Below are 13,333 nucleotides of genomic sequence, written 5' to 3'. Positions count from 1 at the left end.
TCACTTCACAAGAATATAGGGGTCTGGCTAAGGAGGCATGCAAAAAAAAGGCATGCTCTTAAGAGGTCGAAAGTTTGAATTCTACGAAGTTCAAATATTTCAAACATTGGCCATTAGAGGTTTGCTCGATCGTTAACTTCAGGATTTGAAATTAGTCGAGGTGCGCGCAAACTGGACTAAACATCCGGTTATTAATTAATTGTAAAAAAAAGAATGATGGTGTTGATTCTTTTGCTACTAGGGGTATCCTGCCTCCTCTATGGAGATCAGCTCCTTCCCCTTTCTTCTTGTCTTTCTATATGGTGATGGTTCTTTAGCTTTGTAGCCGTTTCAGCATGTTTTTCAAATAAAACAAAAAACTAGACATTAAATTATCAAAAGGAAGGTCAACAATTATACTAACAGCCCCAATACCACAACCTCCTTAATATGGTGAAATTTTAAAATAAAAAACAAAAAATTCTCTCTTAATAGCAACTGTTAATTTCTTGACCTCTCAAAGTGTGTTGACATTTGATCTTATCTCGAAATTATATTTCTTAAGGGAGTAATGGTTGCTTTAGGTGTCTAAGGCTTCTTTAATGGAAAATTTAGAAGTGGGAATAAAAGGAGTAGACGTACATGTGCAAATAGTACATTGTTTGAAGTTAGTACTAATTAAAAACCAAGGCTATATAATGCAGAGAGAGAGAGAGGGGAGTGGGGTTACAGAGATGTGTAGTTTTTTTTTTATCGGCATGAGAGAGATGTGTATATTTGGCAGTAACGACCCGGAGCATTGTTTTCAAGTCCCACCATCAAGCCATGATTGTATTAACTTTTGTCCCCAAAAAACAGAAGACTATATTAACTTGGAAATTCTTGTGCATCCAACCTGGCCAGTGTTTCATTCTTTCCATTATTCTTTCCATTTCTTTATCAATGGCAGTAATACAGGAAGACAAGAAAAACATGGGTGGATAAGAATCTTGTGTTGATTCTTTACTCCATTGAAGTGGATAGTGTACTTTTCTACTTTTAAGATATTTGTGTTGTTTTATTATGATGATGAAGACCATCACTAAAATTTAGCGTATTGTCAAGAAAGATAGGAAAAAGATCAAGATGGTGGAAGCTAATTTATTTATTTGCTTCGTTTGGATGGCCTAAGAGCATCATGCCTTTCTGCAAACAAAATAAATAAATAAATATATGTGCAAACAAAATAAATAAATAAATATATATATACACACAGAGTCAGGTTTCGGTGAGGGATCCCGCATTTTTCTTGAAATGCTGGACTCCCTTTCCCGATTGAATTTCGATGATCCGAGCCGCTCAAAGTGATCAGAACGTGATTTTAAGGCTCCTTGCGTGAAATCAGCAAAAAAAATGACTGGGAAGGGCTTCATCCGAGCAGTTTTCATTGAACGGTTCAAAAAAAATTGCTCAGATGAAGCCCTTCCCGGTTATTTTTTTTGCTGATTTCTAGCGAGTATCCTTAAAATCATGTTCTGCACACATTGAACGGCTCGGATCATCGAAATGTAATCGGGAAGGGGGAGTCTCGCACCGTAAGAAAGTGCGGGATCCCTCATGTGAACGGTGGTGTGCGTGTGTATATATATATACACACACACGAACATGTAATGTCTTTGCATTTTTTTGTTCCAATATGGAATTGGGACACAATTTTTTTTAACATAATCGTCAAAAAGCTAAATCCTATGAAGCCCAAACAAGCCGGTAATGCAATTCTTTTTGCTACATAATTTCGGCTTTAATCCAAATTTGATTCACACTCTTTCTTTTTCCTTTTTTATAACTTCGTTGATCATTTTATTTGAGAAAAAACAGAAGCATTTGGCAAAAATAAAAATAAGAACACGCCTAATGGTTTTTAAGTGGATTCATTTCGCAAAATGTAACGACCCGAATCCTCAAGCACCACAATATTAAAAAGACCATAATCTGTCTTTTATTCCAAAATTTTTTTACAATTTATAACTATCTCTAAAATAAATAAACAACACTCACTCTTGCAGCAACTCGGACGAGCCCGTTAACCAACCTGCAAGCTGGAGTCCAAAGGATCCCAGGAGTGTGTGAGACATAATAACGTGTACAATATCAATATCAAATAAACTGCACAACGTCAATCACCACGTATAACACCAACCATGAATATAACACGTTCCATATAAAAGAAACCACATATCCGGTCCTCCTCGGTATATGACGGGTGACGTACCACCTCACTAGCCTCACCATAGCCCATTGGCCAACATGTCTTTTGGCATAGCTTATTAGCCTAGTCACCCCGCCACATACCAAACAGTTCCACGACATACAGTCACCGCACATAACACAACCAACAAAAACCCAACATTAATATTGTACAAGAAATATGTATCTCATACTCACCCTCGAATTGTCTTGCCATTAGATATAATCCCACCATGAAACTCAAAAAGATAGAGTACCCACTGCCTCACGACTCTTTCTCCAGCCCTTTAGTTTATTTTCTTTCAGTAACCATTCTAATCTATATGAAGCCAAAGACTAGGGGTGCCAACTCATGACTCATCTCTGCCTAAACTTGACAGTTGACACATCCTCAACACATGCACACATGCACGTGTACTACTATACATCTAGAAAGTATATGAACATATAGTAAAAGTTAATTTAATTGTACGACATAAACAATAATACTTGAAAAGAATCATTTTTTTTAATATATACGGGGTATTACACAAAATGAAAGACATGAGGAGTGATATCAAGAACCAAATTGGTGAAATTTATTTACTTTGTTTTACGGGTATTTTGGTACTTTTTGTGCCAATGTTAACGGCATCCGTGGCAAATTAACGGCAAGGATTGTTGACAATGTCAGTTAAAGCATGGGAGGATAGTGTTATTTCATAAACCTCAGGGGAGGTATCTGTTTGCGTCAGAAATTTCAGTGGAGGTCAGTGAGATTTGTCCTTTTTTAAATCCTACTATTCCATTCGCCCCAATTTAATAGTCTTTTTTTAAAGTTCGTGTCACTTTTCAATTGATTATATCTTGTAACTAGTTCATGCTCGTGTCTGAAGGCATGACTCGAATGATCAACACATTCAAATAAATTCTGGAACTGCAATTTTATTTTTTTCTTCAAATTCAAATCATTCTACAAATGAGATTTGGAGGGTTTTGCTATTGGTATTCAATTGAGTGAGTCTATAAACCAACGTTGATGTACCGATAAGAAAATGATATTGTTAATTAGAATCCAATACAAATGGAAGGATTTGATTACAAATTTATCAAAGATTCCATTTTTTATAAATTAAAGGAAATGATATGTTACATTCCGTTGTGAAAATCTTAATGTCTATTTAATTAAAAACGGGTGTATACTTGGTAATGTTTCAAAATTTAAAAACTAAATGGTAATCTATATATCATTTCTTCCATTGGAATAGGAAAGGTTTCTCAACTGTAGGTTTTATTAGGGATGACAATTACCTCCAACCCATCTCCGCCTCGATCTGAGTGGGTATTTCCCGATCCGACAAGCAAATGGGGCGGCGATGGTATTTACTTCCCATGCCCTGTTTTAATCCGATTTCGATTATAAGTATTTATATTTTTGTACGTATATGTCTAAATAATTTCATTGTTTTTATATAATAAGAGCAATATACTAATTAATAAAACATTAGTTTATCTTTGTTTTCTTTATTTCTATTTTTTTTAACTCTCATCAATCATCAATATCTTGTTTTCTTGTCAAAATATTCTAAAAAAAATAAAATTAGTCAAATTATTACAGTGAATGAGGACTCAATTATTCTCCGACCACGACACCTCCCCGATTTCCTCTGCTACGACTCCGATCCGATATAGAATGGGGCGGGCTTGGGGGACGCTAAATCCGACTCCGAACGGTCCCATTGCCATCTTGAGGATTCATGGAGATATGTTTCAATAGTTAAGAGTTATGGATGGATGTATGTCAGATTTAAAAATTGAGCTCCCATATTATATAAATTTATAATATTTTATGTGATTTTAAAAATATTGTATAATTGTAAAACTAATCAAGATTTATCAAAAGATTCATATCTGATATAAAATTTATTATTCATTTAGAATTATCCTAACTTGTTTTTTATCTCGTCAAAATAAAACGGGGGACCATTAAGTTTGGAGGGGGTGTACAAAAAATATTTGCAACTGATGTGATCTCTCAACAGCTGCATCACCATTGGACGGCTGTGGACTACTATTAAATCCCCCTATCTCACGAGTTTATCAAACCGTATAGGTGACGCTCTCTCTCCATTGGTCAGTGCTACCCACGCTCTCCCAATTTCAGTGTAGCACTAATCCCTCATTTCTCTACATTCCAGAGTGTCAAGCACCAACCATGAATACATACAACTGGTACAGATACATGTATTCTATTTCGGTATGCGTATATTTCCCCCTCCCCTGTTTTTCTTGACAATCTGTTGAACCGTCTCTCAGAGAGAGACAAAAAGAAGCCCTAGAAATATGTGCTAATGTGCGCATTTTAGCCCAGCCCACAAACCCTAGAGAGCTCATCTTCCTTTTGTTGCTTGTGGTAGTCACCTATTTTGTCTACGCCCTCTTGCTACGTCCGTTACTGTTTTTACTTTTTACTAGTATTGTTATTTTGCCACAGCAGATCCGTTTTTTGTTTCTGGGTGGGCGTTGTTTTTGTTTGCAGAAAGCTACAACAAAGTGTTTCTGGGTTGGGTTTGGTGGGTAATGGAGGGGAAGCTTCGGATCTGGCTCAAATGTAGCTTAACATTGCTTTTGACTTAAAACCCACTTTCTTTTCTCTCTCTCTTCTGCTCATACTTTCTCTTGGGCTTTCTAGAGAGAGGGAGAGAGAGAGCTGTAGTTGGATTCTTGACTTTGTTGTGGGGGTGATAAAGTGTCAACTGTTTTAGTTCTTGGGAGGTTTTGGAGAGAGAGAGAGAGAGAGAGAGAGAGAGAGAGAGAGAGAGAGAGAGAGAGAGAGAGAGAGAGAGGGGTTGGGTCGAGAAAGAGGAGCTAGAGAGAGGAAGTAGGGAGAGAGATCCGGCGCAATGTTGGCTATGGGAAGTCCTACCAGTGGCCGTACGAGCACTACGTGCAATACTTTACTCAGAGAACTCCAGGTCTCCCTCTCTCTTCCTTTCTTTCCTTTTTCCTAGTTTCTTTCTTTTCTTTTCTAATACTCCTATTTTGGTTTTGCGTTTCTTGGTTCTTTTTCAAAATTTTCTTGCATCTTAAATGTAAAATTGTGGTTTTCTGGTTTAAACTGCTACTTTTTCAAGAATTACTCTTCAATTTGTGCTTGTTGAGTTGAATTGAAGCGGATTCCTTTCTTTTGGGTTCCTATTGAAAATATTTGTTTAATTTTTGGGGCTTTGCAGAAGCAATTGTCCATATATCCGCTATATGGCTATTTTGTTATAATTTCAAAGTACTAGTATGAAAGTTTTTTTTTTTTTCAGTCGAATTGATTTGGGTCAATGGTACTTCTTGCTCTTGATTTCAAGTGGGTCCTCTGAAATTTCTTGAATTGAAAAGAATTTTATTTCGTTCCAGGATTTAATTAAAGGGTAATCGTTCTTGGTGATGGTTGGTATTAAGTTAATTTTGTTTTGTTTCATATTTTTGATGGTGTTATGATATGAGCAGCAAATATGGATTGACATTGGTGAAAGTGAGGTGGATAAAGATCGCATGCTGTTGGAGCTAGAGAGAGAGTGCTTAGAAGTCTATCGCAGGAAGGTTAATGAAGCTGCCAATGCCAAAGCACGTCTCCATCAGTCTGCTGCAGCAAAGGAAGCTGAGCTTGCAACTCTCATGGCTTCTCTTGGGGAACATAACCTTCATTCACCGGTAAAAGTACCTTGAAATATTTTTTTTATCTAGTGTTCGGGTCAGCTTGCGAGCACATGGACTAATTCTGGAGACCAATCCCACCGTCCACTAGTGGGGCCCCATTTACTGGGTTGACGGTACTTAGCAGTATTAGTCCTCGCCTGGGCCCTAGGCAGTGGCAGTTACGCCTATTTTTAGACAGCCGACTAGTCGGTGGGAGCCGGGAGGCTCCCTATTTCTGCCCGACTAGCGCCTAGTGATTTTTAGAAGTTTTTCTGAAACCTTAGGAGGAAGCAAATTTCAAAGTCCCAAGTCTTGACCATTGACCAACTCCTTGGGGTTTATTTCTTCTTCTTTATAAGATCATATTTGACCTTCAAATATTTCTGCTTGCCAATCTGAGAATTGATGTCTTGGTAATTTCAAAATATTAATTGTACTATGGTGGCTTTTACCTTTTATGTGCTTTTAATGATTGTGATCCTGAAGGTTGGATGACTTTTAATGATTTATTCTTTTAGGGGTTATAAGCATCATTTAGTTCTAATTGATCAAAATTAACTATTGTTGCAGTATATTTAATTTTAGTCTACATTGGTAGGTATCCAAAGCCATCATTTCTCTCTGTTCAAGGAAGAAAGGATGGTGTAACAACTTTTGAATTTATATTTAGCAATTTAGTATCAATTGATTTCCTCTAAGGTTTTGCTGGTTATGAAACTAGAGTTGGCCTTTAAGTTATGTCTCACCTACCAGCCATTAGTTGTCTTCTTCAACCCCGTGTCACTGTTGTGAATGCATGATTATCTTTTCAAGGAAAAACCTTTTGCAGCTAATAATACATTTGGTATGTGGAACTTTTGTTAGTCAATGTTGATTAGAACTGCTTTTAGCAGTGGAATTTATGAGTGTGACTGCGACTTAATGGTCCAACACAAGTGGGCTGCTATGCCCTTTAAGTTTTATTTTTTAATTTTCAATGACTCGTACCAAATACTTTAGTTTTGGTTGTTTACTGGTGTTTAATGTAAAATTCACAGACCCAAATGGAGAAGAAAGCAGCATCATTGAAAGAGCAGATTGCATATGTCACACCATTAGTGGAAGACTTAAAACTAAAAAAAGAGGAACGTGTCAAGCAATTTGTGGAATTAAAAGCACAAATTGATAAAATCACTGCAGAGGTCTCAGGATATAGTCATCTCATCAATGCTGCGAGTTCCTTGAATCTAGAAGAGCAAGACTTGTCTCTGAGAAAGCTTACTGAGTACCAAACAGAACTGCAAACTCTACAAAAAGAAAAGGTTTGTTTGTCTTTGCTGTTCCCTGTTGTGTTAATACTTGCATATAACGAGAGACTATATATTTTTGCATCGGATATTTCTTTTTGGGTGAATGGTAACTGCTTTCCATATGATCTGAATGTATCGAACTCCTGAGACTCCATGTGTGAACAGGTGGGTTAATTCAATGTCATGTCACTTAAGTACATTATTGAAGGCAATCAATTCAATTTCTTAAAGTTATGGAAGTCACTGCTGTGTACTACTTTGGGCTAAAATGTTGAACGTTTTGCTTTATGGAAGCATGAAATGTACAAGTTGCTTATTCTATTAGCATAGGATTCATTGAGTAGAACCAAAAGCTAAGAAGCACGGATACGGTTACGTGATACAGATACGATACGGATACGTGATTTTTTCAAAAAGTAGGATATGATACGTTGGGAATATGTTGAATATAAAATTAATTTTTCCAAAAATTATTTGTATCCCCTTCATTAGGTTGTGAGGATGAGGAAACAGAACCACCAGTAACAGCAGAATCCAATCATACTGTTACAGAAAAAAAAATCCCCTAAAATCAGATTATACTATAAAAAAACCCCCCCTAAATCAGACAATAGAGAGAGAGAGAGAGAGAGAGAGAGAGAGAGAGAGAGAGATCCATTTCCGTATAGGTATATATATGCCTATATATATGTGTATATATAGAGAGATAGAGATAGATATAGATATATATATACACTGTTACACAATGAGAGAGAGAGAGAGAGAGAGAGAGAGAGAGAGAGTTGCAGTCGTCATCGTTGTCGAGAGACGAGTCAGAGATATCGTCGTCTTTTTTCTGCCTTTCATTCTTCTCTGTTTTCGACTTGTCCGAGAAGGGGAAATAAATATAAAGTCCTAATTGCAGTTTTGACCCATATATTTTAAGTAATAACATTTTCCCCCCGCGCGTATCCAAAACGTATCCATAATGTATCCGAGCGTATCCAAAACGTATCCATAACGTATCTGAGTGTATCTGAAACGTATCGGGGTACCAAAAATTAAATCTAAAAACAGGATACTCTAAAAAACGTATCGGATATGTATCCGGAATGTATTCTAGCGTATCCGTATCCGATACGCGTACGGTACGAGATACGGAGGCTAAAATAGAGTATCTGTGCTTCATAGACCAAAAGTTAAACCATGCTTTTATGCCTTGAATTACTTTGTTGATATTGTTCTTTAGAAGAAATCTAGAGCAACCTAGCGGTTATGCAATGTCCTTTAATGTGGTACAATTAGCATTTTGATAAGAAAGTTTGTTTGGGTTACTATTGAAGACTGGAAGGTTTAGCTCTATCACCATGTGACCAGATTTTAACTAGTTCATGCATTTTTGTCTTCTGCAGTCGGAACGGCTCCATGTTGTTTTGGAATATGTGAACGAGGTGCATTCCTTATGCGGTGTGCTTGGGCTGGATTTTGGCAAGACAGTGGGTGATGTGCATCCTAGCTTGCATGGAACAGGCGTAGAACAATCTACAAACATTAGTGATAGCACATTGGAGGGTCTAGAACGGACCGTCCTTAAGTTGAAAACAGAAAGGAAAGTTCGATTTCAGAAGGTAGTGTGGATCCTGTGTTTATGTTGTGATTTACCTTGTCTGTATTTTTGGATTAAGGATTTGGGTAAGGAATCTAAGGATATTGAAACATTAAATGATGCAACGGCTCACAATGCTTAGATCCTCCATTGATTTTCAATGATTACATCACCCAAATCCTCTATCCAAATACAACCATAGTGTTATCGGAACTGACTTCCAGAAATACAGCTGAAAGATACTGTTGCATCATTATCTGAACTTTGGAATCTGATGGGCTCCACAAAAGAAGAGAGGAGTAATTTCTCAAGGACTACTTGGATACGTGGACTCTCAGAAATGGAAATTTTAGAACCTGGTGTTCTTTCAACAGAAAATATTGAACAGGTTTGAAAGCATCCTCACCTGCTCGTTTTTCCTTTTCTTTTTCTTTTTCATGTTCATCATAACTGAATTCTCAACTAATTTTGTCTTTCTGATAGTTATCGGCAGAAGTGGAGAGGCTCAATAAACTGAAAGCAAGCAGAATGAAAGAACTGGTAATGAAAAAGAGGTCAGAGTTGGAGGATATATGCCATAAAACCCACATTGAACCTGATCCGAGCACTGCTCCTGAGAAATCTACTGCTTTGATGGATTCTGGTTTGCATCTGATTCATCTGAATTCAAATCGTAATTTGCCAGCTTTTATCACTTTCATTTTTCGTCTTCGAAGTAATAGATTTGGGAAATTTTCTGTTTCTTAGGTCTTGTGGATCCTTGTGAACTTCTGGCAAATATTGAAGCTCAAATAAGCAAAACAAAAGATGAAGCTCTGAGCAGAAAAGAAATCATGGATAAGATAGAAAGATGGCTGTCTGCATGTGAGGAGGAAAATTGGCTGGAAGAGTATAGTCAAGTAAGCTAGAAAGAGGCTTATATTGGTTTGTTACATGCTAAGAAATATGGATATTTAGTATCACCAGATAGTTTGGTTTTTCTTGTTCTTTTATTATTTGCAGATTTCTTCAGTCTAGCATGGTTTGGTTTCGAGCTTACGTAGCTTGCTTAACTTGGACCGTCTCCAGTCCTTTTCAAATAACAGTTTGCGTGAAATTTTGATTAAAAGCTTCTAGCAAATCAATGTAGAACTCATGTTTTTTTATCAGATAAAAACTCATGTTTTTTTTTTTTGATCTGATAAAAACTCATGTAAAAACGCATGTTTAATCATATCATTCGAGTAAAAAGCTTCGTTTATGGCAAAGATTTAAGTTTGAGAGCCACAGATGGCCTTGAAATTTTGAGTTCAAATAAGAGTCTCCCTTAAGTTAGGGTGAAAAATTGAGTAGATTTCGTTTTATTACTGTTTCTTGTTCAAGAAAGGGTGATATGTTTGAGGTGTTTTCTTTACTCAATTCTAATTCAACTTTTGAGTAAGGAGTGGAGATGCATGGATCTTAATGCTTGCTTTACACTATGTTTTAGGCGTTTTCTTTACTCCATTCTAATTTGGGTCAACATTTGAGTAAGGAGTGGAGATGCATGGATCTTGATGCTTGCTTTACACATCAGAGTTCAAATTTTGTCGTATTCTAATGGAATTACTAATTCTCAGGATCATACCCGTTACAGTGCTGGAAGGGGTGCTCATGTTAACCTAAAACGTGCAGAACGAGCTCGTATTACTGTAAATAAGATTCCAGGTATCCTACTGTGAACTTCTGTAAGGATGTTTTCTTTTGCCTAAGCTGGCACCATTATTTGATGTTAATAAAAAACCTACTCTTCTCAGCTATTGTATTACTGTAAATAAGATTCCAGGTATACTACTGTGAGCTTCTGTAAGGATGTTTTCTTTTGCCTAAGCTGGCACCATTATTTGGAGTTAACAAAAAACCTACTCTTCTCAGCTATTGTTGACAGCTTAATAAGTAAGACGCATGCATGGGAAGATGAAAAACAGAAATTATTTCTTTATGATGGGGTGAGTTTGAATATAGCGTAAGATTCGTGAATCGTGATTTTCTGTCTCTTGTGGTTCTTGCTCATAAAGAAACTGTGTTTTGCCATATTTTTAGATCCGTTTGGTTTCGATACTAGAGGATTACAAACTAGCCAGACAACAAAAGGAAGAGGAGAAGAGGCGATACAAGGTAAATTTAATCTTCTTTCATAAATACCTCATTTGAAATACAGGTAAAATGTGAAAAGTTTTGAAACTAAGTTTTTATATGTTAGTCAAGGTGGTATGTAAGTTAACGAAAAAGATAATGTGCGCGCGTGAGCGTGTGTGCGTGGACGGGCACACATGCTATATTGAGGTGGAAATATATTTTAGATTATAGCTTTGGATTCCACTAAAAGCTAGGAAACATGTTTGTTGGAGCTGTAAGTTGCAACATGCTTAGAAGTTTTTTCTTCAAAAGCTTAAAATCAGCTTTTGAATCATTTAGATTTCTAATCTGTTCCATAAGCACAGTCTCCAAGATTAGATTTTGAAGTCCATCTGCTGCTTCTACAAATCATCGAGATTCTTAAGTATGAATTTTTAACAAACACTTCATACTTCTTTGGAAATTTCAAGTCTAAAAATCGCTGTCCAAATTATTAAGCAAACACGCTGGTTATGCACTCCAGATGGGTATAACTTACGGGTATTTTACATAGATTACGAAACTACACGGTTTTATTTATGTCTATGTGTTTCTAAATTGATCTTCATGACAAGAATATCCTTCCTTTATTTTAGTACGATATGATTATATGTTACCTCTATTTTATTCAGGACCAAAAAAAGCTGCAAGACCTGCTTCTTATCGAAAAGGAAGCGATGTATGGGTCTAAACCTAGTCCAAGAAGAACCAGTAGCTTTAGAAAGGCTAATGGGTATCATGCTAATGGGAATGGATCCATGACTCCCACACCTCGACGTAAATCATCTGGTAGCCCGAATGCAGAACTTCTAACACCACGTTCATATTCTGGGCATCAAAATGGGTATTTCAAGGAAATGAGAAGGTTGAATACTGCACCTCTGAACTTTGTGGCCATCGCAAAAGAAGATACTATCTCATTCTCATCTGTTTGTGGTTCAGAGCCAGAATCTCCCCCTCAAGTTCGAACCTGAGGTTTGAGCAGTATGTTCTCTCACCTATCCTATTCCCTATTTCAAGGCATTTTAGCATCACCGGAAAATGTTTTATTCATCAGTATGGTCCCATAGGTGAAAAAAAGTTGAACAATTTCAAATGTTACGCTGCTACTTGCATGTGTCCTACCCTATGCATTGTTGTTCTGACCAACACTAGCGGTAACAAAAATGCGTAAGAAGGGACTTGTACTTGGCTAAAAGTTTCTTATGAGTGGATTCATCAATTTGGAATTAGACACACATTCCATTTTATATTTAAGATGTGCTAGTCGAAATTATGCTGAAAAATTATCTGTAGGCGCTTGAATGACCCTAGGATCACTCAATTTTCTGGGTCTAATGTCTTGACTCAGACGCGCTTAGATTCTGGTGAATATTTGATTGTAGTACTTCTAAACTATGGAAATGACTGGAACCACTGATGCTTGATAAAAAAAAGTCGTATACATAACACAAATCTTCCTCTTATGGCAGCGTCATGTAGAGGTAGTGCCGTAGTGGGTAGGCAGCTTTTTCCTCTCTAAAAAGGTCGTAGAATACATTAGTCACCACTCACCGGTTCTTGTTACATCCTTCATTGAACAACTAGACGAGTGGTGCCTAAGTGAAATGGACCATTTCTTCAACCGTTATTTCCTATATTTTGTGAGCTACTGGAATGTGCCACCATTGAAACTTGGACTTTGATTTCTTGTGCAGGAACCAGAGACCTGCTGTGGTTTGAGGAAACTGTAAAAACTAGATTTGGACAGTGGAAAGCTTGTGAATATAGAAGGGAGTGTACTGTAGTGTATGATTGCGATAGGTTAGAGGTACTTGGACAAAGTTAACTGACGACCGAGGTTTTGCATTTGGGTCTGCTATGGATTTCAAGAATATCAGTGGTGGAGGTGGTGGCGGTGGTGGATATACTAGTTAACTTGAAGTCACTTCTGTTGAACTAGGCGATACTGATCTTTTGTACTGTGGATGGCATTTGTGTCTTTACTTTTACGTACGCGTAAATATTATATGTATTTCAGTGCCGGATTCAATTTCGTGTAGGGAACTTCTACTGTAATGCCTTGAATTTCACTTTTTTTTTCCTTTCCTACTTTTGTTAAAAGATCATTTGCCCCTTAGATTGTCTTCAACAGATTGAACTGGTGTTTGACTTTTTTACTTTCTGGTGGTTTGGAGCCTTGAAATTCTTGGTTGGTCGTGCATTTCCAGTGTTTTATGTTGCCTACTTGTCTCTGATTATTTGATTTATGACTCGTGTGGGATTAAAATCCCCTTTTAATTGTGTTCAATCTGCGGAACATCTGCAACCGATTTACACCAGCCACCAAAAAACGAAAAATAAAACAAGAAAATGAGAATTTTTACTGAGTGTGGTAAGGTGGCGATTTCTATTTTTTGTACTTTTTAAAGAGTGACTCCAAATTGCATATTTGGATCCTATCAAGAGT

General features: G+C 36.9%; 1 protein-coding gene across 1 annotated transcript; it reads left to right on the top strand.

The window, feature by feature from the left end:
• Positions 1-4,440: 4,440 nt before the first annotated feature.
• On the top strand, positions 4,441-13,069 carry LOC131300447 (65-kDa microtubule-associated protein 6-like). The gene is made up of 12 exons (XM_058326299.1): positions 4,441-5,159; positions 5,686-5,889; positions 6,912-7,175; positions 8,555-8,770; positions 8,981-9,136; positions 9,232-9,391; positions 9,496-9,647; positions 10,347-10,434; positions 10,642-10,715; positions 10,810-10,884; positions 11,517-11,868; positions 12,582-13,069. The coding sequence occupies exons 1-11, from the start codon at positions 5,088-5,090 to the stop codon at positions 11,856-11,858; spliced, it is 1,803 nt and encodes a 600-aa protein (XP_058182282.1). The 5' UTR covers positions 4,441-5,087; the 3' UTR covers positions 11,859-11,868; positions 12,582-13,069.
• The last annotated feature ends 264 nt before the right edge of the window (positions 13,070-13,333 follow it).

The sequence above is a fragment of the Rhododendron vialii genome, chromosome 9a (assembly GCF_030253575.1).
Source record: "Rhododendron vialii isolate Sample 1 chromosome 9a, ASM3025357v1".
NCBI classification, from domain to species: Eukaryota; Viridiplantae; Streptophyta; class Magnoliopsida; order Ericales; family Ericaceae; genus Rhododendron; species Rhododendron vialii.
Note: the sequence above shows the minus strand (reverse complement) of the source record. Positions and strands in the feature narration are given on the sequence as shown.

Coding starts and splice junctions, on each gene's coding strand:
- LOC131300447 (XM_058326299.1), top strand. CDS start 5,088: ATGTTGGCTATGGGAAGTCCTACCAGTGGCCGTACGAGCACTACGTGC. Junction 5,890..6,911: donor AACATAACCTTCATTCACCG/GTAAAAGTACCT, acceptor TAAAATTCACAG/ACCCAAATGGAGAAGAAAGC. Junction 10,716..10,809: donor AATTATTTCTTTATGATGGG/GTGAGTTTGAAT, acceptor CCATATTTTTAG/ATCCGTTTGGTTTCGATACT.